Consider the following 26,909-nt stretch of genomic DNA (forward strand, 5'->3'; position numbering starts at 1 on the left):
ACCTACTTGTCAATTTGCGAATCAACATGCTCACTGCATGTAAGCTGCTGACCATAGCAATGACTAAGTATCCTGCTGTGCGGTAGCTGACTTCAGGGAATTGTCCCACCTCTTGGGCTAATTATTCAGAAGATAATTCCACCAGATGTCCCCAAAATCTCGAGGGAATTGAATTTTATTTGTTTTAGCTCATTCATCTGTAAAGATTTTAAATGCACAAGTTTTAATGGTAAGAGGAAAAAGAAATCATAAAAGCTAAAATGAGGGTCACAAACATATTTAGGCTCATTTTTACTAAATTAATGAAAATGTCTATATATGAAGATGAGAAATAAAAACAAAACTGCTCTGATATTGAGCATCTATGACAGCTTCATGTTATGTTGATTTTATATATAGAGAGATTTTCTTTCTATAAAACATTGCACTATTATTTCATATTAAATTAATCAATATTCCATATACTGATGTTTAAAAATACTCTTTAAAGCAACTGTAAATGAAAATATATGCTGTGTTTTCATTCAAATTCAGAATGGGATACATGAGGCTAATGGAAGATTTGGCAGCTCCTATACTTACACAGTTCTCCTAAGATGTGCGACTGACGAGGAATGTTTTTTGTTGACTTTCATTTTCATCCAAAACTTTACAAGAAAGCAGCTTTACAAGTTAGGAAAAAGGCAAAGATATCCACAGATAGCAATGTTATTTGGTATGTTCTTAGCATACTAACCAGTGCAGTTACGCAAAAATAATAATAATAATTAGAAGATACAAAAATTGCAAACAAAATGGAAAATGATCATGTTTGACAAATAGCATGATTTTTGTATCTCTCAAACACATGTAGCTTCAAAGGAAAAATTTGAAAAAACATCAAGAGTACAGAAAAGTAGCTGATAAAAGATTTACATAACCCATCAACCTTTCTCAATACAGATAGCCAATTCAAATTATAATGGAATAAAAGATATTATTTAAAAAGATAATCTAAAAGAAAATATGTAGTTATAAAATTAACATGAAAACTTGCAGAATTTTAGAAAAACATTTTTAAAAATTTAATTTTACTCAGAGACAAGAACTATAATGACTCAAATACATGGAATGACATATTTTATTCTTAGATAGAAAAAAGAATATTTTTAAATGTTTGCTGTTTATAAATGAATCTATATGGTCACCAACATTACATAAACATAATTTGTAATATAAATAAATAAAATTTTAAAAATTTAAAAAAATAATTTGCAAAATCAGCTGAGAGAATTCCAAAGTAGTAGTGAAATAAGGGAAATCCAGCTGTATATAAATATATTATAAAGCAAAAGAATCTTAGCAGAGGATAAAATATACAGATGAATAAATTTAAAAAGAGACCAGGAAATACTCAAACACCTAATGCATTTTACAATGTGATAAAGATGATTTTTCAACTCATAAGATAGGTAGTTGGAAAGTAAAATATAAATAAAGCTTGGATTCTATCTTATTCCTTAGAATAAAATAAATTCTAGGTTTTAGGGTTTTAATGTCATCATCATCATTATCACCATCATCATTAAGGGGAAAATTTTGTCAATTTATTGGCCAGTTGGTTGGTTTCAGTGGTGGGCAAAACCTTTTCAATGAAGACAAAATTGAGAAGCCTTATAAAAAAGCTTTATTAAATTTGAATATCCAGAACAGTAAAACCACAAAGCCAAGGGTATACACACATCCTCTCTTCCCACCAAAATGAAACAAAACAAACAACAAAAAAAACCCTGATTATATCTATTGGCATACATTAAACAAGGGGCTATTTTAATTACTATATAACTATCTCCTAAAATATATTTAAGTAAAAGATTAGCAACCCAATAGAAAATTGAGCAGAGTTTGAACATGGAGATACAGGGAAAAAATGCAAATGGTAAATAAGCATCTAATGAGATGTCCATAAAAAAACAATTATTAGAATATAGTGCTAATGAAGGAGTAGGACAGGGAATATTTTGTACTTAGTTGATGAGGTTGCAAAGCGGTATAGTCTTTTTGAAGGACAATTTGAACATATCTATGAATATTTAAATATTTATAGCCTTTCTTCAGTAATTACAAATTTAGAAATTATATAAAAAATAAAATTCCAAATAAGCACAAAGATTGAATGTGATGTTGTCCATTTCACCCTTGTTTCAGTAGCATGTCGAGGACTGTTCATCCCTAAGTAGGTTTGAATACTGTGATGTTTTTTAAAGCAATGAGATTTCTCTACATATGTAGCTATAAAAAAAAAACCTCTCAGATAAAATTTTAAGTGAAAACCAAAGTACAGAACACTACATATAATATATCTTCATTATGTAAAGAAAGAGGATGTACATATATTTGTCTATGCCTTGAGATTTCCTGGAAAAATATACAAGTAGTTGACAGCTCAGAATCTGGGGTGATAGGAGACTTCTTTTATTCTCTGATTTTTTCCAATCCTGTGAATGTCTTATTTTCATTATAAATAATGAAACCTGAAACTAAAAGACCAAAGCACTTTAGTGGATCTCCTTAACTGTTATCATAAATCTCCAATCTATATAATACTGGGGAAAGGGAAGAATTTGTAGGTCTCTAATATGAGAGCTCTTTGTTTTACTATGAAATCAGAAACATAGTGAATGAAATTGAAATTGAACTGCTTGGTTTCTGTTTTTTTGTTTTTTCTCTGAAGCTACATTTACCTGCAACTTTGATCCTCAACTCTCCAGTTAAAACAGTCTGATTATAGTCTTGTTGGTGTCTTAATGGTTCCTAATCACAAGAAATGTTAGAATACATTAAGTCTTGAAATATATTACAAATAAAAAAATTTTCTTGGCATTTAAAAAATAAAATTGGTTCTCAGATGACAGGACAGAAAGAAATCATTGCAAATAAGTTTGCTTTTTATAGATAACCTTCGCCATAAAAAATGATATTGGAAGCATGTTTAGTGGCAATCAGACATTGCCTTGCAACTAATAAAAAAACAGCTGCGTTTAATAAAATCTCCAACAAGGGTATCTTCACATTGAAAAACTACAAAACAATAAAACCGAAAAAAAAGTTTTTTTCCAATTCACAAAATTATTAACTTAAGGAGGCATTAAATAGACTTTCTTGTTCTGAAATATGAAGCAAACGATTATTCGTATTCACCAAGCAAAGCTATATCATTGGTCATAAATTGTACTGATTAAAGATTATTCATTACTGGTACTATTTGCCTTTCCAACGTTTAAACCATATTTGCATTTCTTGCAAATATGTAATGTAAGAAACAGAAAAGTGTAAAGCAGTATATATTATTATTATTAGATGGTTTAGAAATTGTTAATATTCAGAAGTTCTTGATTTGGTAATATTGTACTAAGTACCTATGTTCCTTCAGAATTCCATTAAAATCTTGATCCGTTCAAAATTTTATGATTACATCTTTAAGAAAAACTCAGGCTTGACTGCTTGCTTTCTATTTACTTGAAGTCTTTTCATCTCTTGTTTCCATGGTACCTAAAATTCACCATCAAAAAACAAATATTCCCCTCTATGAAAAATCAAGGGAGTTTAGAAAACCTCAGTTGGTTTGAAATTTTAATAATCCCTGAGATTTTCCCTTTTCATCTTTAATTATTCTCTCATTAGCAGAATAGTATCAATAAGACCAATACAACAACAGTAAAAAGAGTTCCAGGCTTTATATACTAAACACCTTATATGTGTTAGGTCAGTGGTCTCCAACCTTTTTGGGACAAGGGACTGGTGCTCCTATGAGAATCTAATGCCTGATGAACTGAGGTGGCGCTGAGGAGGTGATGTGAGCGCTGAGGAGCAGCTGCAAATACAGATGAAGCTTCACTTGCTTGCCCGCCTCTCACCTCCTGCCGTGCAGCCCGGATCCTAACAGGCTCCAGGATTGGGGACTCTTGTATTAGGTCATTTAGTCATCAAAACAATCTTATGAGATAATTTTTGGGTTTTCCTTTTATAAAATAATACTAAGGGTTGGCATGTTAAAGAAATTACTCACGTAGCTAAGAGGTGACAATGCCAGGATATGAACCCAGGGCTCTCTGATTCCAAACCCTTTGCTCTTGGTCCTTGTACCTAATGTCCCCCTAAATTCTACCCAAGCTATTGAACACAAAACAGACTGAAGAAATATATGATATAATTACCCTTTTTCTCAGGGCAAAAAAAAATCTGGTTCAGTAGGTCAGCTAAACTTTTATCTTTTATTCTTTCATCTGCCTTCCATGCCTTGTGTCAGGTTTTCCATATGTGGCCTTTTGTGATTCCTTAATGTACTATCTTAAGATAGTGCTTAGGAATTGATTCTTTTTATTCTTGATGGTATTTAACATTTGGTAAAATAGCAAAAGGTTAGGCTTAACTGGAAAAAAAAAAGAAATTGATGAAGAGAAGCTATAATTGGGCATAAATTTAAGTAAATTGCCTTAACTTAAAAACAGAGTTCTCACAAATACACTTCTCACTCTGGTCCCCATTTGTCGCAAAAGCGGCACAGTTGAAATTCTTTCTCCTCTTGTATCCATATTTCATATACTTCTCTCCATCCCATCATCAAAAATAGAAATCTCAGCTCTATCCTTTCTTCCAGCAACCAAAATGATCATCAAATACTGACAATTCCTTCTCAGAATTCTTCCGCAAAACACCCTTCTATTTTTAATTCTTGCTGCTACTCCTCTTGTATCGCTCTTTATTACACACCTCTTAGATTATTTAAGTAGCCTCCTATACCGTCTTAGTTTTGTCTTTTCTCTTCAGCAATCCATTCTCCAGGTAGTTTTAGGCCTAAGCATGAGTCTAAGTGATTATATCATTCCATTTCCTAAAATAGATAATGGCTTTCCTTTGTCCATGGAATAAAGCACATCTTCCTTGGTTATATATTCAAAAGCTCCAGTACGATCTGCTCCTAATCAATTTTTTTAACCTTATTCTGATAGGTTCTCTACCCAACCACTACCACATGCCCTAGATACAACGCCAGTTTGTTTTTATCCCTTAAATTGTATTCAGTGAACCACCAGTGTCCTATAAATGTTATTTGGGGGAGGGGACAAGAAAACAAACAAAAAGTTTTGTGGTCAAATAATTTAGGAAATTGCAATAATTATATTCCTCTTTTAAAGGAAAGAATAAGGAAAATTTACATGTAAAAAGTCCCAGAAGAGTTGTGCAGTAAAAAAGCTTTTTTTAACTTCATATAATTTGGTATCTGAGCTCTTTTTCACAGAACCTATATTAAAATACCATGAGATCTTAATGTCACACCAGGACATAATTTAGGAAATGCTACTTATGTATATTTTAAAAAAAAATTAGGTGGGAGTTGTTTAAATTTTATTAAATGACTGTAATAACACTCTTTACACTTTTGTGACTTAGAATCATAGAAACTTTAAATTGTGAGACTACAACAGTCATTTAAATTCAATGAATTATTTTCATGCTCTTCATTAAATTGAGTGTAATTGATTTTTTTATGATCTTAACTTGGCAGTCCTACTTACATCACATGGAACTTTAGGAAATAAGGGTGGTCACCTCTTGGTCTCATAGTAATCTTAGATACTAGAAAGAGTACCTAAGAAAGATAATTTATGAAGTCTCTTTTCCCAGGTTATCTCTCCTCTTTGGTCTAAACATGTGCTAAAGAGTAAAACTCTATGAAATCATGGATTATTGCCTGTCTTTTTCACTATTATAATTCCACGCTTAACTTGGTGTTGGGTACTTAGTAGGTACTCAATAAATACGCGTTGTATGAATTAATGATTCTTTATACCATACTTTCCTCCAACCTACCTCTGTTAAAACCCTACTCATTCTTAAAGTATTGCGAATGCATTGTCATGACACCTTCTATAAAACCTTAAGTTCACATAAATATGTCTATATTTCTCTTGTTTGTACTTCCATTTTCATTACACTCATAAGTTTGAATTGTATGTATATATTAGGTTAAACCATATGAAAGCATCAATATTCAACTATTTTTGAGGTATGAAAATTTCAATTTCTTGTAATTTAATATCATGTTATTTTTAAAAGAGTTATAGTCATGTATGTTGTATAAAATCGCTGTCTCTTCAACTCGATGAAGAGAGATGGGATGGTATGGCCTATGTTTTACAAATTTTTTTTTTTCTTTTCTGAAGTTGATAACACAAGGCACTAGCAGAGAAGATGATCAATAAAAGTTTGTTTTGTGGAACTAGAACCATTCATCCTACTATATGTGGGTAACTGAAATATAGTGAGACATGATGATGATGATGATTTTATTTGGAATATTTCATGAAAAGGTAAATTGAGGAATACATAAAGATAAAATAATCTTCTATAAGAAGAATTATTTTAAAACACATTAGGCACACACATCGGACCAATCATTCTCCATGTAAAATAATTACTTTAAACTCAGTTCTAACAGAGTGAACTTTTTCAAAAGAGTTAGATGATCTGTATTTAAATTTTAGTAAATGAGGCAAAAAATTTGGAAGCTCTATTTGAACTTTATTCCATAATTTTTTTAAAACTTAAGTCAATGGGAGTATTGCCTTTGCAAGAATAGTCTTATATTTGTAATATATTTGTCTTCCAATGAAGACAAATGATTCTAGAATATAAATCAATTACTTTGTTGATTTCCTTCTTAGAGGTACTTATTTCAGTACTAGAAACTAACAATTTTTATTTTAGGTATGAAGCAGACCCCAAAATAAAAACAGAAAATTGGCAAGGACCCATGTAGTACATGAAGGCTTTTCCACTGTTTAAATCTGATAACTTGGCAAGACAGTGGTTAGCGATAACGGAATATCAATTATCCTGAAATATATACTTTTTCATATTCTTCATTTGTTTGTGTCCACAATTGATTCATCCTTTTTTCACATTGACTTAAAAGATTTAAACACTTCGGTTAAACATTTTGGTTAACGTGGACAAGATAATCTCAGCTGCAATTATAAAAACGTGGTTGGATTGGAGTTCCAGAACTTAGGTGTTAGTTGTTACTTTCATTTCTATTCTAGCATGAAGATAGTCTCAACTAGCTGAGTGGTTTGGGTTCTCTCACCATCTGTAAACCTGGTGTTTGTTTCCAGTCTTTTCCTAAGTTACAAACAAAAGTGAGTACCTGAAAATTTTTAGGCTGCACATTTGAATACCTTTTGTTTCCAACCTATTGTTGTTGAGAAGTTTTTTATTATCGTTGTTTGTTCATTTTTGATAACTCCAATATTTATAAATATCACTATTATAGATCCTGCACATATTCTAAAACACCATGACTAAACTACAATGGAAGAATTATGTAATTTAACTTAATTATCTCCCATGGGGGAGATTTTTAATGTTTGAGTTACACACTGTATAGAAAATTTTAATAGCATATATTTATTGAACAGATCCAGCCCAGAACATGATTGTGAAGCAGAGGCAAGAAAACATTACACCTTTCAATGCAGTTTTAGCAAGCTGTGTTTTATTAGGAGAAAACAGAAATTTTCTAAAATTTTATACAGCGAAAGTTTTTAATATAATGAACACAAAAGTATTCTCCCTGCCAATTAACACTTAGGGCAAGGTTATTTGTAATGCAGTACTCCTTTTTCTTCCCATAACTAAGATGAAAGCACTGATTTATACAACTTAATCAAGAATATGTATGTAAGTAGATATGCAAATACACACATATTCATATGCATGTAAATGTGTTTGTGTGTGTGTTTCCCCAAATTTAGAAAAGAAAAAATCAGATGCTACCCACTCCCAGGCACTCACAAAGGCTACAATAAGAAGCAAGAGTCCATTGACCATTCTTCATCTAGTTTACTTATTACTCAAATAGGGCATTTCAGGAGCAAAACTAGTGATTGTGTTGCTATAGCAATCTTGCCATGTGCCCAGCAACCATGCATATGCTGTGGCTTGGAGTTTAATATCCCCACTTCAAAGTGAGAATAGAAGAAGTGTTAAAAGCCATAATATATTTTTAATCTAACCTTTGGCTAAAATATATAAGGGTTTTAAGGAGAGTCTCTTGTTTATTTTCATAGGAAGGCATATACTTAACAGAGTTCTGGATTGTAATATAAAATGGATTAATCATTTCGTGTAAGGAATTTTAAGAAAAATTTTAGCTTAAAAGAAGGGGTTAGCTTTCTAAAGAGCATGGCTTTCTCTCCAAATTTAAATGTCCATTTTTGGTATCAGTACCTGTTGTGCTAAATATAAATAAACCTAGCTGATAATTATGAGGTAATGACCCAGGTTGTTGTCCTTTTTATTCTGTGATGTCATAAATTGATATACATTGTAGTTGAGTCCCTGTATTGCTAAATCTCACTATCCAATATTCTTTCAATAACTGGATCAAAATTCTGATGCTATTTTCTCTCTCCTCATCCCAACATTTTTTTTTTTTTTGTGGGGGAGCATTTTTACAGACACAACAGAGAGGTTTTTTTAGTTAAAGATACCTCAATTAATGAATACTCTAAAGCTAAAACTTGAAAAGAGAAGGCTTTACCCACTCCGGACCCTTTAGTTTTCTTCCCCAATATCATCAGTTCTTCAACTGGGAAATTTCAAGAGCCGTGGTGGAGATGTCTGTTGAAATACTCACTCTTGGCAATTCCTCTGAAAAGCACTATTTGGAGATACAAAAGCAGTATGCATAACATGACAGCAACAATTAGCAAAATATCAGGGGCTGGCAAAAAAAGCAAGCACAACTTGTAGGAAGTATAATATCTATCAGTAAGAAACAATTTAGATTAGGGAAGTCTTGGACTCATTTCTGATTTTATCTAGGGTTTAACCTGATTTAAAAACTCCACTTTGGAAGAAACCTCTGAGAACATGAAGGGAAGAGCAGCAAGGAATTTAGGGCATTAGTTGTCAAACCTAGTTGCATTTGACAATCACTGGGAAGGGAGATATTGAGAACACCTATAACCTGGCGCCATTACCAGAGAAAATGACTAAATTGGGAACTGGACATTGCTTTTTCTTTGTCTGTTTATTTGCTCGTCTTAAGCTCTCTAGTAATGGAAAGTAACCAGACTTGAAAACCAGGACAAGAGGTATCGTGAAAACGCAGCATAGAGGAAGTACATAGAAGTACTATTCAAAATCATCACCCAGATGCTTTATTTAGTGCTGTAAGTAGAGACACAAATAAGGTCTGACGTACTTAAGATCGCAGTCTAGAGGTGGCAAAAGAGAGGAGGGAGAAGAGAGAGAAAAAGAGTATGTTTTACCATTTACTCGTGTTCTCGTCTTATGAGAATAAATTCATGAAACCCCTTGATAGTTCCGTGGTATAGAGTTACACGGCATAGTGCTCTTGCTTTCTTCAATATCCTTCCACCTGTCTCTGCCTATTAAACTTCTCAGGCTGAGGGATAACAGCCTCCTGAGGGAAGGGGAGGGTGTGGGGACTCAAGGCCTCAATGAATTAAAATTTAGTTGGAAAAACCCAGAGGAATGTTCTGTACAACGCAATTCCTGGAATGGCAAGGAATGAATGACATCCCTCTTTTTATAGTGACCTCCTTGGTGATTCTAGACAATGATGCCCTCTGTATGAAATGACATCAGCAATTAAAAGGATACCTCCCCCACATCCATTACATGGCGCATTTGTGAAACCAGAAAAACATCTCATGGCATACAGCTTTATCTGACCTTTTTGTCAGATTCTGGAGTTTGCTCTTTGAATGTAGAGAGAGTAAATGCTTTTAGTCACTGTATTACTTTCCTAGGGATGCCACAATAATTTACCATGAAATGTGTGGCTTAATACAACAGAAATTTATTCTCTCAGTTCTGGGGGCAAGAAGTCTGAAATCCAGCACTTCCACACTTCTTATGGAGGCTGTAGAAGAAGATCTTTTCCTTGTCTTTTACAGCTTTTGGCGGCTGCCTTGCCATATCTGGGCTTGTGGCCGCATCACTACAATTTCTGTCTCCACCTCTACATCATCTTCTCTTCTGTGTCTGTCTTCTTTGTGAGTCTCTTATAAGGACACTTATCACTTAATTTAGGGCCCATCTACATAATTCAAAATCTCAATATTTAATTTAATTACTTCTGTAAAGACCCTTTTGCCAAATAAGGAAGCATTTACCTCTTCTGGGGATTCATCTGTGGACATATCTTTTTAGGGGCCACCATTTAGCCCACTACAGTCATCAAACATCTGTCAAGATAAAGTTACTTAATTTGGCAGTTCAAAAGGGCAAAGAACATTAACACACACCTCACCAAGAAAATATACAGATGGCAAGTAAGCATATGAAAAGGTATTCCTTGTCACCAGGTAAATGCAGATTGAAATAACAATGAGATACCAGTATTCACCTATTAGAATGGCCAAAATTCAGAACACTGATATTACCAAATGCTGGTGAGGATGTACAACAACAGAAACTCTCATTCATTGCTGATAGGAAAGCAAAAATGATACAGCCACTTGGAACACAGTTTGGCAGTTTTTTATAATATAAACATACTTTTACCATGTGACATAGTTATTGTGGTCCTTGATATTTACCCAAAGCAGTTGAAAACGTATGTCCACACAAAAACACGATTGTTTATTCCAGATTTATTCATAACTGCCCAAACTAGGAAGCAACCAAGATGTCATTCAGTAAGTGAATGGTTAAATAAACTGTGGTACATCCAGACAATGGAATAGTATTCAGCTCTAAAAAGAAATGAGCTGTCATCAGGAAAAGACATAGAGGAAATGGTACCAAATTAAAGGAGGTCTAGCCAAACTAGACACAAACAGGGGTTTGCAGGAAAGGAAGAAACGGTTTATTTAAGGAAATGATACCAAGACGAAAAACACAGATAAGGTAGCACTCAAAGCCTTGGCTCCCCTATGTCTCTAGGAAGTAGATTTTATAAGGAAAAGATTATTAGTCATTGTACCTTAGGGAATTGGGGCCAAGGCTAGGCATTTAATTATTATATCAGGTCCCAATGTCCATTATTCTGTCTTGTTTTGAGAGGATCTGGTTGGTGGGGTCATTTCACTTTCATGGATCTAGAATTGAAACACAACTGAGAACAAGATGTTATCTTTAGTTTGACCGAAACTCTCTTTCTGTGGTCAGTTGACTTGAGGCTTTGCACCTAAGCCTGTTTGATGCTGAGCAGAATCTGATGTCCTAAGGGCTTAATGATTAAGGGAGTGGTTATGCAGCATGTGCAAAGGTGGGAGGATGAAGAAAGAAAAGAAGCAAGTGAGTCACAGTGTCATTAGACTAGACAAGGCCAGTTTGAATCAAGGAGAAATTCTTTTATTTTATTTATTTATTTTTTACAGAGGCAACCCTTGGTTGACCTCACATATTGTAAGGACTTTGTCAGCTTACAATTCCTTATTTGTTATTTTTTATGCCTACAGCACCTGGTCTTCCTAGGTGGTCTCCCATCCAAGTACTAACCAGGCCCAACCCTGCTTAGCTTGCGAGATCAAACGCGATCAGGCTTATTCAGGGTGGCATGGCTGTAGAATGAGAAATTTTTTAAAGAGTCATTTTAAAGAAGTAAAGTTTTGCACGGTTACAGAAACTTACATGCATATTATTTAGTGAAAGAAGCCAATGTGAAAAAACTACTGTATAATTCCAACTTATGACATTCTGGAAAAGGCAAAAATGTGGAGATAGTAAAATGATCAGTGGTTGTCAGGGGTGAGAGGGACGGGAGGCATGACTAGGTGGAGCACGGTGGATATTTAGGTCAGTGAAACTACATATGATGCTATAATGATAGATACATATCATACATTCATCGAAATCCATAGAACACACAACAGCAAGAGTGAACATTAATGTAAACTGTGGATGATAATGTGTCAACATAGGCTCATCAATTGTAAAAACTATACCACTCCGGTGAGGAGATGTTGATAATAGGGAAGGCTATGCGTTAGTGGGAGTAGGAGGCATATGGGAAATGCTCTGTGCCTCCCTCTCAGTTTTGCTGAGAACCTATAACTGCTCTGGAAAAAAAAAAAAAAACTATTAAATACCATGAAAAAACAGCCGTGATGGTGGAAGCAGCGAGTAGGGCTGGTAGGAGCAGAAAGTGAAGACCTTTACCTGGCTAATTTCCCTCATTTGGTCAATTTTTCTACATTAACTAGAAATGTAACAAGCAATAAAAGGATTCCCTAGTGTTCTCTACCAGCTTTCTGAAGCCTCCCCCAATCTGTTGCATTGCTCTGTGGGCCAGATACAGAAAAAGAACTGCTCAGCCAGGGTCCAGCTTACCGCTCGTTTTCCTCCTGCCCATGGCCTCGCTGCCAACCTCTGCAAACTAGCAGCGTCCTGTCTCATGGAGACCTGAGAATTTTCATAGCTGTGTTCCTAGTGAAATTTCTTTCTCCACATAGTTGCCAAAACCAAGGCAACATAATTAAAAGAAGTTCACTTGGTAATTTCCTACCAGTGCGCGCGGACACACACACACACACACACACACACACACACACACACACACACACTCCTGCTTGCCCTAGCAACACAATGGGAATGTAAACACATTGTTAATGCAGTCCCTCTCAGTTGGCTTCCCAGATGGTTTAAGTTCAATAGATTTTTCCCCCTGATTTCCTCAGCTTCTCCTAGCAAGTGCTAAACAGCCATTATGCTTTTTCCTGCACACTGAGATTCGTCTGCAGCTACTAAACTGCCTCCAAAGTGCTTCAATTTTGCATGAGCGCTAAGCTGGGGACTGGGAGACATTACCCAGTGCTGAAGGCCCAGATCATTAGAAAGAGCATGTAAATCCTCTGAACCAGAAATAAAAAGTGCAGAGATTTCCTTTGTGAAGTCCCAATTGCAGCTTTATGTAAAACACGAAACTTTGGCAAGACTTTATGTGGTTTCTTTTACCTCCTAAATTTCATTTTTGCCTTTTTAAAACTTTAGCATATATGTTCTATTTTTTTTTTTCAAGCAGTGAGATTTATTTCATAGTTAGGAACATATGAAATAATAGCCGTGCACTGTCATTATTTCTCTTCTTAGGACACCAGACTCAGCTTTACTTTTAATAGGGATGGAACTTCAAAGAATTACTAAGAGATCACCCACATAAAACAAACTTGAAACTGGCTGAGTAGAAAGGAGCTTGGGGAGATAGGAAGGGGTTGACATTTATGAGATATGTGCAGGGGACATAAATCTGTATTATTTAAGTAAGTATAGATCTAGTCAGTGTACAGATATTGGATTATAGAGAGACGTTGGAGTATAATGTAAAGGAGGTTGTGAAAATTATTGAGAAAGAAGCGATTGTATTCTCATTTTTCAATAGATACATCCCTGTACATTATTATCTAAAAAGTCTTACTTTTAGTTTTCAAGGTGAACATATTTTTATCTGTACTTTATCTGTATTTCCATCTCTACTGTCCTTGCAGTCTGCTTGTCAGACCATCTTGCCACAAATTAAAAGTGTGCCTGTGGTCAGCGGGAGAAGTACATCTGAGAGGGCGTGGAATTCTGAGTGTCATGCAGTTCTGCCCGCTGTGGGGCTGGACCAGTGCCCCAAGCCCGTGGAGTTGTAACAAAAAGCACTTATGATGGAACGGTTGACTCTCCATCCTCATTTAGTATTTCCTTTGCAGTAGAATTTTTTGAACAGTTATTATAACATCTTTCTTTTTGGCTATAGCATATCCATTCAAGAGTAATAAACCAGGCTCCTTTTATACTGTTGTTCTATAATTACTTCTCTTTTTCCATATATGGATTTAGTAGGTCAGGCTATTTTTCTTTTATGATTTCTAGAGTAAAAATGTATATTTATGACCAGATTCAGTAGTTCATTATTTATCTCTAAATATATTTCCAAGGACATTTATTAAACACTGACTTATTCGACACTGCATATGCAAGTGGGATCTGACAGAAATGTGACTAAATGGGCTTATAATAGGGTATGAAGTAAATGCATTCCAACTTGTAGGTAAAAAGAAAATACTAGATGAATGATATGCATATAAATAAACCCAGTAATGTTAGGCGCGTATGTATACTGCCTATATAACTTATCTTTTTTATGCTGAAACCCAGTTCTGTTTGTCAACATGTTGTATGTATCCTTCAGACTGAATAGTCCTATCTATTAATTTCCCTTTATTAAAAACATAGCTAATCATGAAAATGTCATCATCTTTATTAGCGGTAGTGTCTTTGTAAAATATTATTTACTGTGACTTTACACCTCATGACACTGAGCCACACATATTAAATAGCTAGCTTTTCTGTTCTCCCATGGAGATTGTTTATCCACTAGGGTATGCATCCTTTGAAGGGAATACATTTATAAAAGAAAGAAAGGAGAACAAAACTTTGCCTGGAGATATGAACAGACACATGATTGAAGCTGTTTGTTCAGTTGGCAGTATTATACAGTTACATAAATATCTCGGGGAATTGGAGCTTGAGGTGGGAAACAATCATTTTTCTTTCTTCTTCTTTGTGATGCTAGTGCAGAGTGGACATGAAGACAAGTAACACACAGCAGTCAGAATCAGGTGTCATGCTTCCGAAAAGAGAAAAATATTGCAAGCATTACATTTTGAAAATCATTTTTCAGTACTTAATAAGCAAATTCCTCTGCTTTGTAGCAGTTTGAGCATAATATTATAATCTCAAATTCAGATATTTGAAAATTCGGAATTAATAGAAATTTTCTGTGTAGCTAACAAGACATTGCCAAAATAATAATAATACTAATAATAATAATAATAATAAAATAATAATAATTTGGAGCTAAGCTCTGAATCAAGTTAAAAAAAAAAGCAAAGTATTACGAGATTTGTAAGTATCTTCTTCATTCATTTATCTAATAGTCATTTATGAAGACCCACTGTCTACCAAGCATATATTACAATATATCATTTAAGTCTGCACTATGCTAAGCAGCAATAACAATTAGACCACCCCTCAAGACAGAATGGCTCAACCATAATAGAATAGTATTTCTGTTCATGTAACAGTCCCAGAAGGTGCCCTTGGTTGTAGGGCAGCCTTGTTCCCTTTGGTCAGGAATAAACCCAGACTCCTTCCATCTTGTGGCTCTGCCATCCTCTCAGGCCTCAACCTTTTCTGCGTCCAGCCAGCAGAAAGGGACAGATAACAAGGATACTTACCAGCTTCTTTAATAACTTGGCTAAGAAAAGGTACATGTTCTTTCCATTCATATTTTTTTGACTAAAATTGTTTTTGTGGCCACTTCTCAAACAAAGGAAGCTAGAAAATGTAGTAAAGTTGTATTCCCTGAAAGAGCTAAAGAATCATACAGTCTGTTCATAAAAATACTTTCTCTTAAAGATTTTTTTTTGAAATCATAACAATCCTGTGAAGTACACTGGGAATGACAATTTTTATCAATTTAAAGTTTAAGAAAATGAGAAATTAATGCCTTACCCAAAGTTATTCATAGTGATAGCCAAGCCAAGACCAAAATCTGGTTTACTTCTGTTTATTCTGATACTCTTTTTTTATCTACCATTATCTCTTTCTGTCAGTAAAGACTTTCATACCACAGAAATCAACATTCCAAATTTCATTGGATTTTATAAGTATTTCGGTGGCACTGGAATTTCTTTAAAATTCAATTTTTTGGTTTTCCTATTCAAGTAGTTTTATCAATTGTACTGGAGTAGGACTTCTAATACTCATACTATTTCTTCTTTCCTTCCTTAGCACAAAGGAATACTGCAAGTCCTGGCATCCTTGTGGTCACACTGGGCCAAGTGGTTACTTCGAGCCAGCAGAAAAATGAGCAAAGTTATGTTGCCACTGCTGAGCTAGGTCATTTAAAAGCCAGGTGTGCGCTCTCTGTACTCTGTTCTCCTCACGCAGAGACCTTAATAGCCATGATTCAGAGGATGCAGATTCAAGATAGATGTAGCCTGGGTCACTAAGAAAGTTTATGTAGGACAGCTTCTTTGATGACTTATGCGATAAAGAAAAATAGGCTTTTATTTTGTAAAGCCTCTGAAATAAGGGGTGCTATTTACTACCTAGCACAGCATATACTATTCTAGCTCCTGAAATAATATTAGTTGGTTTATATTAAAGGCTTATTCTGCTAAGGGTTTTACATCTGTCACTTTGTTTAATCCTTAAAACAACCCATTGAGTTAGGAAGTTTGATTCTCATTTTCCTGTTGAGGAAAGTGATACTAATGAGGTAAAGGAATTTTATCAAGGTCATACTGGAAAAATCAGAATTTGAACCAGATTCATCTCTAAAGATCATACTCTCAATTATCAAGGATGAATTAAAAATAAGATTTTACTGGCATATCTATAGCAGTATTATCTTTTGGAATTCTACCTAAAGCCTTATGTTTATCAAAAACTAAGTATATGTAACCTAAAATCAGCAGAAGAGCCAAGAAACATTCTATGTATTAAAAGAAAAAAAGTGAGTGGGGAATTAGATTCTTTATACTTGACTGCATTGTTTTTATTAAATTATTTCTCCCCTTGGAAAGGTAAAAGAATGATTTGTGGCAAGGATCTCAGAATATATAGAAATATTTTTGAAATATCAGAACACAAATATACAAAGTTAAAATTGAAAATTCATGTTTCGGCAAGAGATCAAAATGCACACTCCTGGCTTGAAAATATGAAATGTTAATATTTTTTTAATCTCGTGGAATTTCACCAGTTAATTTTTTCTTGCGAATTAATCATTCTCACATATTGGAGTCTTTTAAAAAAAAGAAAAAAAAAGAATATTTTGTTGGTATTTGATCTATGTTTACTTAGATATTACAAACAATTTAGGAGGCTCTAAAAAAGCATTATGATAACTCTTCGTTTTTCCTCCATCCTTAGTGTGAATGCCAAACATGTTCAAAGCTTAAATTGTGTTTGATGATGTCTTTCTGGCTAGGGTAGGAGGTACAGCTGCCATCATGACTGAAAATTCCTTTCCTCTAAGATATAATCAGACTCAATCACATGTCATTTAAATAAATGTGTAATAGGGTCCTGAGGAAATAGTCTTTCATGAATTCAACAGATGTTTATTATATGCTTACAATATGTGCCAGGTATTATTCTAGGCTACAGCGACAGCATTTAAGAAACAAAAATCTCTACCCTGATGGAACTCACATCCTTGTTGGAAAGTGAAGATTCTAGAAAACATTATTATGCTCATCAATTTTAAACCTACATCAATTTTAAATATAGAAGTTTGTCTATTTCGCCCCCAAATTAGTCTAAACTTCCTTACTTAGTAATTTTCATTCAGTTGCTTAATGTCCTGGCCTCACTTGTATTGTGAAAAAAGGATTTAATGGATTCCTAATGGATGATCTGTGTGAACATTTTAGTTGTCAAAATAAGCAGACTCTTCTACTCACCATGTCGGGGTAGTGCCGCTCTACTTGCACCTCAATAGAGTGGGGGATCTAGAATATTGGTAGAATACTGAGTGAGTTGGCTAAAGTACAAGAAACTTTAAGGCAATTCACTAGAACCCACTCCAACTGTTAAAATTCCATTTCTAAATATGGCAGCCATATCTGCATTGCTCTGGATAATTGCTGTCCCCACTCAGACCTAACTCTCCCAGTGCTCCTGAAAATTTTTAAACCCAGTCATGTCTTTCTCAGCTGGGCATGCACCTAATATGATACCTAATCAGGGCTCTCTTCCCCTCTCCTAAGTCAGTGTCAGTAGCTCCAATGGTGATTTTGTGAATAGAATATAGTTTTATTCTTAAAATAATTTTGGCTTTCCAAAATTACTTTCCAAAAGTTAGATAGTGAATACAGAGCAGAAATTTATTTTATTATCTAAATAAATCACTAGGTTGCCGTGTATAGACGAATATTTGTCTAGTCTCCCAGTTGTAATAATAATTATCCTGGATGAGTTGAAATTTTTTTTTAAAAGAAACTTTATATTTTGGTTTAAAAGTTTTCTTAAGAATATGAAGTATATTGCTTTTAAGATAACAAATAACTGTCCCCAATATACTGTATGTGAACTATTATAAGTGATAATCACTCCAGAGGTGATTACTCTTACTACCTGGGATAAGTACAAAATTAAAGCCCAACAGTATGAGTAATTATTATTTTCAGTATATGTCCCCGGTTTTCATTGTCAGTGTTTTCAGAGGGTCAAGAATATTGCTCTTAACACTTATGATTAATGACTTGATGTAAGATCATAAATATGAAAACAAATTTTATAATAATAATTAAAATTAAAATTATTAAAATTCCATTAAAATAAAATCAGACTAGTCTTGTTTACTAGCAAAGACAGATTAATCTTCCTAAAGAAAATGTTATTTTTTAAAACATCATTTCACCAGTTTACAATTTTCTTAGGCTCCCTGATCCACACAGCCAACTTCTTTAGCTGCCATTCAAGGTTCTTCAAGAATCTCTTGTCTATCTAATTCTATTGTTTTATGTAAACTACTCTCCCCTGTAGTGCTCCATGCTTTTTCATCTCTGCCTTTTGGCTTCATGCTTTTCTGTCCTCCTGAAGTGTCTCTGATATCTCTCTAAAATTTTAAACCCAAACCATGCTACAGCATCAAACTCAAATATCCCATCCTCCACATTTCTCATGATCTTTCCCTCTGATGCTACAGCTTTCTTCATGGGGTTTTTAGAATTTCCCAAACAATTCGATTACTTTTATCCAACGTTGTTTTATCCATCTTTACATTTCTGCTACTTAACATAATTTTTGACATTACTGGACCTTTCATATTTGTTGACGGCATTACAGATTACATTTCTAGGGGAATATGGATCTTATTTTCAATTATTGTACAACAGGAGTCATCATGTATTTGTGAAAGCTTTATAATAATCTCTAAAAAAAAAAAAAACCACTTTGTGGTGCCTGAAATTAAAATTATGCTAAAGATAAGGTATAAATGTCAATTACCAGATTTTATTGCCATAATCATGGATAGCCTCACAAAAATTCAATCAGAGAGTTGTACTTGCATCTGGATTTCTAAATCATTTGAATCTCTCCATTAACAAGTGCATATTCGTGCTCATTATAAGACTTCTTGGTATAGCATCCTAATTACTTTCTTGCACTCTGGCTCCTAAACCACAATGAATCCTATTATAAAAGCAAATCACTGCAAACTTCAAACAGCATGTATCCTTGAGATGTCACTATTAAAGGAAGAACAATAATGGTAAATCTTTGATGTTATCAGATGTGATGGATAATATACATTTGTATTTGAGTAAATCCTGTAGACTGAAGCATTTTCCCCCTCCTTTAAATAACCTGAAACCAATTTCAAGTTCCCAAATGCTCTTCAAAGCAGCCCACCTTAGAAGTAATGCTCTTGACATTTCAAATTTTAAGGCAGCTTGTTTTTTTTTTCCATCTCAAGACTTCAAGCAGATTTGAAATTTTACTTTCAAAGAGAAAGGATATTACCTAGTTTTACCCACACCACTAGACTTTGGTTTGATGAGCAAAATGTCACAGGGAATAAACTTACCTATGGTAATGAAAAGATGGTATGTAACCAAGTAGCTCAGACTCTGAATAATGTATCTGATTCTAGGGAATTCTAAGCTGTAAGTGTTTAGATACTTCATGCTTCAGTTATTTCTTATTCTCATATTATTGACCAATAGTTGGAATATAAACTTTGGGCATATAGCAAGAGAACTGTATACAACTGTAATAATCTATACCTTCCCAAGTGGGACGTCTGTGAAGTTGACAATGAAAATTGGTCTGTGCTTGACTCCAGAGCTCACAGGGAGCCTTAGCCACACAATTCACAACATTCATACTATGAATAATTCCTGTAGCTGGAGAGGTGATCTGTGGCTTCTTAAAAGGTTTCAGATATGTGGTCAGTAGAAACTTACATAAGCCTACTTGGGCTAAAGGATACAAAGGCCGCAGTGAAGTTTCCCTAGCATTTCATTAGGTTTCCTACAATTGCTTTAAGTAAAAGAAAGCAGGGGATGAAAACTGAAGTTATCAGTTTGGGGAACAAAATATTTTTATGTGGTTTTAATATCCTGAGCCCGTTTGTTGCTGCTCTGTATTTTGGAAAGAGCCATTATAGTTCTAAGGAAATACACACTGCAGTCTTTCGGTGACTGTAAATTACTACAACTTTACAGGAAGAGTTTTGTTTCCAGTAAGTAAATTTCTGCATGAAAAGGGAAGATGTAAACAAGTAAAACAGGCAAAGGTATTAAACTCTAAAGAGGGGAATTAAACGAAAGGTGGGTGGCAGGGTGGGGAGAGAGAAAGTTATGCTCCGTCTTTGCATGTATTGCTAAATATCAGAAAAATGAAAGTAATTACAGTAAGATAGAAAAAAATGAGAGACATAAATGAAAGGGGCCAGGAAAGAGGTAGAGAAATAGTACTATTTGTTAATAAGTTGGAATTTTTGTTGTGATGATTATTTTATTCGTTGGACATTGGCTAAAATAATATGCTAATCTTTTTATAGAAGGGTGAGGGGTTAAGATATTCCAGTTACTTGAAAATTATTTTAAAGCTGGTCACTATACAAACATTACAGGATTACTAATTTTTAAATTTGAAAACAATTTTAAATATACTCACTAAAATTTTGGCCATAGAGTTGCCCCTTCAATGTCTTTGCCTTGTCTGGAATTCCAAAACCCATGTTCCTAGACTTCATTCCAGTTTAGGGACTCTTGAGTGAACCCAAGTGTTTAGTCATTTCTGTGACTCACGTCTCACCACCTCTTGATAAGAATCGTGGTTTATTCCCTAGTGGGACAACACCTACTTCTAGTGGATGGCTGTTTATTTCCCTGAGTGTCTTTACTCATTTGAGTATGTCCTAGGTTTTCAGATAAGTTTTGGAATACTCTTTTATAGGATCTCTAGATGGCACCTCTCTCATGTCACCTGTACCAAGAAGTCATAATCAGACATTTTAAGAAATCATAACTTTTAAGAACTAAATAAACTCTGAAGGACTAGTTGAATTCTATATCTTATACAGATCATATATATGTATTTTTTTAAATTTTCATAAGATAATATCATCTACTTGCTTAAAACACTTTAATGATAGTACATGGCTCCCAGGAAGAAATTCAAAATCCTAAATTTACATGGTATACAATAGTGATTCTAAAGTTGTAGCATGCCTCAGAATTCTTGAAGGGTCTGTTAAAACAGAGATTGCTGAGCTCAGTTCTCAAAGTTTTCTTTTCAGGTCTGAAGTGAGACATAAGAATTCCCATTTCCAGCAAATTCCAGGTGATGCTGTTGAAGCTGTACTGTGGTCCACATTGAGAACTACTAGCCTGTATCATTCCTTTCTTATCTTTAATTTCATATCATGCTTTTATTCTCTGTGTCCAGTGCTTCATTGTCTTCTCCTTGATCTTCAATCTTCTCATTATCTATCTTGCCTTTTCCTATATGTCCTGTCCCTCTCCCCATATAATTTAACCAAGCTGACTCATGTTGCATCTTTCATATTTAGTTGGGTCTCCTTTGGAGCACTAAGCTCAATTATAATTAAATAATAAATTGTACAATCTGTAGTTAATATGTGCCTCACAATAATATTCATTCATTGAGGACAATAACTATCTTACTCATCATTTCCCAAGTGCTTTATACAGTGTCTTTTACATCATTGATATTTAATAAGTATTTGCTCAATGAATGAATGAGCAAATGAATGAATAAACAGTATAAAACAATACATTTAATCTTTCTTCTTGTCCTCATAATTGGCCCAGAGCAAATTTATCTACTCCCGAAGTGTAGGTCCTCCAGGTAGTTGTCTCAATAAACACTCCATTCTGGAAGTGTGTGCATTCAGTCTCCAGGAGAACTGGCAGTTATCCACATATATTGTTTAGATCATTCTTCTTGCTCAGTGCAAAGAGACATTCTGAAGAATGAATCTCTGAAGTAGATTTTGATACCTTAAGATAAATATCCTTAAAATGTTAATCCTAGATTCTTAGTTCAATTTTGTTATTTAAGATTACGTAATCCCATGAAACAAATTCCAATTACTCTATCATTATAGCTGGAGTTCACTTTACCTTTAACAGGATTTTGATTACATTAAAATTATAGAGAAACATTTGGACTTTCAAAATGTCATACATGAAAATCTTAAAGTTCTTTGGATAGAACAGCAGAGATTTATTAACTAAGGTTGGTATATCTTTCAAAAAAAATAACAACACTGTGCCTTAATAAATGAAACACAACTGTTAAAGTAATTTAGTTGTTAAATAACCACATATTTATAAATTACTAGATGATATTTTAAAACCTGATTATAGTTTTAGGTGGTTCATATAAACTAAATATTCCTGGGAAGATTTAGATTTGTAATTCTGTGTACAGTACATGGATACCTTACCCACAACTTATATAATTAAGATAGAATCCTTAGACTATGTGAAATTCAAGTTCATGTTTAAATATACAGAGGAAGATAACTTGGTGAAGGATATTAGTCAGACCTATGGGGAAAGGTATAATTTTGTGGAGTGATAGATCTTCACTTTCATCTTCTGATGAATCTAGAAGATTTGAAATAACAAATAAGAGAATGAAAAAGTTGTGAGTCAAGTAACTGGAGCCAGAGGAATATCAGAGGAGATGAGAGATAATATCTGGGATGTTGATCTATGGCATCAAGAAGGATCACTAGGGGGAAAAATGATGTGGTATGATATTTTGTCTTTCTTTAGTACAAATCTTCCCCTGACTTAAATATTTCCTTTCTCTGGTTAGGACTCATTGTCCGGGAAGTGAGCATTGAGATTTCACGCCAGCAAGTGGAAGAACTCTTTGGGCCTGAAGATTACTGGTGCCAGTGTGTAGCCTGGAGCTCAGCAGGCACCACAAAGAGCCGGAAGGCCTACGTGCGCATCGCATGTGAGTCATGTGAATGGACCCCATGTGGGTTTCAGAGGCTGATGGAATATGGGAAAATTCAGGCTGTGATTACCCTAGTGTCAAAAACACCGGGTCAAAAAAAGCTCCCAGATTTCTGCATTGAAGCTACACTTTCCCCTTAAGTCAGCAGAATATTTTTTTTCAAGGCAGTGAGCAGTTTTCTGTTAGGAGCATGAAAAAATTAGTGGTACTTTCAAAAGAGTTTGAATTTATTTTTAATCTGGTAATAATTAGCTTATAGGAAAAAACAACTGCATTCTTTTAACGAGTTTATTCCTTTAATTGTTAAGATGATAGTAACTAATTTTGCTATTGGAAATGCATATTACCCAAACAAAGCTTCTCTATTTATTTTGGAAAAGTTCTAGTGCATCAAAATTACCACTATTTTCTGCACTGTTAATTTCAAGAGTATTCATGTTCAGAGAGAGGTTAAAAGGTGCCTCACAAAAAGGATTCTATAATCAAAGCTTGCAAATACTTTTTTTGGCCAAAGTTAAAGAAGTTTCTTCATTGCAAAACTTCTCAGATTCTTTAATATGCTAATGTTTAATATGCTAATTGAATATGCTAATTTTGTTCCCAAAAAGGAGCTATAGCCTGCAGCTCTTTCTACAGACCTTTTTTTTTTTTCCAGTGAATACTGTTCACATTTTGAGCAATATGAATGCTATCATAATCTGTTTTAAGGTTACATATAGAGAAATTTTCTCAAGTATTAGACCACTGAAATCCATTTAAGTTTTATTATCTGAATCCTTTTGCATGTCTGCATTTTGCTAAATTCCCTTTTGTGGCAGATGTCAACATCACTTACCTCAAATGTATCAGTAAGTCCCAACAGTCCTGGCTGAGGTGCTTCCCCAATTCTGTACTCACCTCTCCCTTCCCTTCACTTATGTAGATCCCAATCACTGCGAACACGCCCAATTGGTGTTTATGGCTTAAGTCTTTTCCCTTTTCCAATCCTTCATCTGTATTATCACAAATGCAATCTTCCTAAAACTCAAGTCTCATCTCACTTCTCTCTGCTTAAAATTTTACAGTGGCTTGTGTGATTAAGTCAAAATTCCTTATAGTGGCATATATCATTACATTAGTTTGTTGGGGCTACCATCACAGAATACCACAGATCTTCCCTCCATCACCGCCCAGGTCCAATTTTCTCCACTTAATAAAATTATCTATCAGTCATATTAGATTAGGACCACCCTAAAAACTTTATTTTGACTTAACACCTCTTTAAAGGTATTATCTCCAAATAAAGTCACATTCAGAGGTACTAAAGGCTAAGACTTGAACATGTAAATTTTGGAGGTGCACAAATCATCAGTTTATAACAAACGTGTTTCATGGTTTACAAAGCCAACCTATTTTTCCAGCTCTGACCACAAAGACTTTCTCCATTCTAGTCACATTATATTAGAAATACTTTGATTTCTATGCTTTCCGGCTATTGTTCATAATAAAATATTTCACCCTTCTCTTATCCCTTTGTTATTTGTAAAAATTCACTTGTTCAACAAATACTTAGTAAACATTTTCTCTGCTTTGGGAACAATTGTAAATATTAGATATAAAGCCAGAAACAAAACATGTGGTGGTCCTTGCCCTCATGGAGCTGATGTTCTGGGAAGGAAGGGCAAACTCAAAATAAATAATAATCAGGTGCAGAGCGAGCAGTAAGTTCTATGAACAAAACAAAACAGGAAACAGGACTATGCAGTTCTAAGGTGGTCGAGGAACGCCTCAGGGAAAAGTTGACGGTTGAGAAAACCTGAAAGAAGGGACGTAGGGAGTCAGGCAGAGGGAACAGCAAGCGGCACAAGTACAGACACCCTAAGGCAGGAGTGTGCTGGCCAGTGCCACGAAGACTAGCTTGCCCAGAGTAGCCGGAAGAGAACGAATGAGATGAGACTCCCAGATGAGCTGAGAAAGGTAAGAAATGAAGGTAAGGACAGGAAGGGCAATGTGGAGATGGCCAAGGGCCCTGTAGGTATGACATTTTTGATTCTTAGTATGAGATGAGAACTTTGCAATGTGTTCAGCAGCAGAATTCATGATCTGACTTCCATTTTAATGGAATCTCTTAACTGCTGTGTTAAGAATAGACTATAAGGGGCACAGGTGGAAGCAGGAAGTCCGGTCATGAGGCTATGACTATTAAGAGATGATAGGTAAGCAGTGGATGTGGTCTGATCTGGGTTCTAGATATATGTCAAGGCACAGGTAATAGCTTTCATTGAGAGATTGGATGTGGGGTGTAAGAGAAAGGGAGGAAAGAAAGATTTAAAAGTCTTGAGCTTTTTAAGGATTTCTTCCATATGTCCTAGTGAAGTTGTTTCTGCCTCACGGGTCTCCAGAGTGATAGGCATTTCTTTCTCACTACTTTAAAAGCAGTTTGTCCATACTCTCAATATATGCCTTGTCTCATTTGAATTATATTCACTCGTAATGTTTGTGTTTTATGCCAGCGAGTTCCTTGAAATCAATTTTGCCTAATTCAGTTTTGTTTAACTATACATCTTTGGTGCTTAGCATAATGCCTAGAACATCATAGGTGTTTAATAAATTTTGTTGAATTAAAACCATTATAAAGAATTCCCAAAGTTCATTAAAATGCTGTATTAATCATTCCTCTCTGAGTATGTCTAAAGCGATTTCTTATGTGGATTTTCCATGAAATAAACTGAGACAGACACATACATGCAAGCAAATGTATTAAAGAGTGCTCTTAGGAAAAAATACCTGTGGAGGAATGAAGACAGTTGGATTAGGCAGAAGGAGAAATGAGCAGCAGGGCAAGTACAACAAAGGATGATGACATAGGGAGCTCTCAAGCTCAGCAGGCCCTTCAGAGTTGTCCCACCTTGAGGTATAGGGGACGAACGAACCTTTAGTCCCTTACATAGACTAGTCAATGGATGTGGGTTCCTCCTTTACCCCCACTCTCATCCACTTGTGTGACCTGGGTCAGGTCAACTTTCCTCAACTGAGGATGATCCTAAGAGAGAGAGGCTGAGAACCATCACCACCAACAACCCCAACAGGCAGGCTCAGTCCTGAAGAGGGATCTTGGTGGCATAACACAACTTCTGCTACAATTATCTACCGCAAATCTTGAAGAAATAATTTATTTTATTAATTATGAAGAAAAAAAGATACTTTCAAGCTTTTTTTAAAGAAATAAAAAATAATTTTGGTCAAATGTTTAAATGAATTCAAAATTAGCTTCTAATTATAATCAAGAGTCACAATGATATAAAACTATGTCTTTCATTACTATGCGTTCCTTAATATCAAGTATAATAATTATTTTAAATTGCCAATCTACACTTCATACTAAATTAACTTGCCAAAAAGCTGAAGTTTAAGGACTTCATAGATACAAATGATGACTCTCTTGTGCTAATTTCATGTGTGTGTGTATAGTAGTAAATATAATAATCTCTCTATATATCCCTATTCACAGAAAAACCGAATATATATGAGAACCCCACTTTTCTTTGCAACATATTACATAATATTTGCTATTTACTTCACAGCTTCTAAACATAGTTTGACATTTTCAAATAATGAGAAAACAAACTCTTTTTTTAGTAAGAGATTAATTTTCCCATAGCATATTTTCATCTTTGTGTAATAAGACCGAAGACCAGTTTGTTTGTATTTCCACAACTGAACTTATATGCGTGTAGCCAAGGAACACCATCAATGTGTAAAGATATACTCATATAGATTCACATCATGATGGAAAAAAGAATAAATATCAAATTCTCGGTTAAGGCTGATCCCTGCCAAGTGCTCGCTAATGTTGCAGGAAGCTTGCAGATTGTCTAGCTTGCCCTGTTTTAAGTGAGCTGTGGTGCTTT

At 34.6% G+C, this 26,909-nt stretch overlaps 1 protein-coding gene and 1 pseudogene across 2 annotated transcripts in view; one reads left to right on the forward strand and one right to left on the reverse strand.

The window, feature by feature from the left end:
- UNC5C (unc-5 netrin receptor C) overlaps window positions 1-26,909 on the forward strand; it is a 326,765-nt gene that overhangs the window by 194,209 nt on the left and 105,647 nt on the right. For both annotated transcript variants that reach the window (XM_016144337.2, XM_016144338.2), the window contains exon 3: window positions 22,873-23,016. In XM_016144337.2, coding sequence (XP_015999823.2) covers window positions 22,873-23,016 — 144 coding nt within the window. The remainder of the gene's footprint in view (window positions 1-22,872; window positions 23,017-26,909) is intronic.
- On the reverse strand, window positions 11,469-11,587 carry LOC118608763 (annotated as a pseudogene).

The sequence above is a fragment of the Rousettus aegyptiacus genome, unplaced genomic scaffold (assembly GCF_014176215.1).
Source record: "Rousettus aegyptiacus isolate mRouAeg1 unplaced genomic scaffold, mRouAeg1.p scaffold_m13_p_10, whole genome shotgun sequence".
In the NCBI taxonomy this organism is placed as follows: Eukaryota; Metazoa; Chordata; class Mammalia; order Chiroptera; family Pteropodidae; genus Rousettus; species Rousettus aegyptiacus.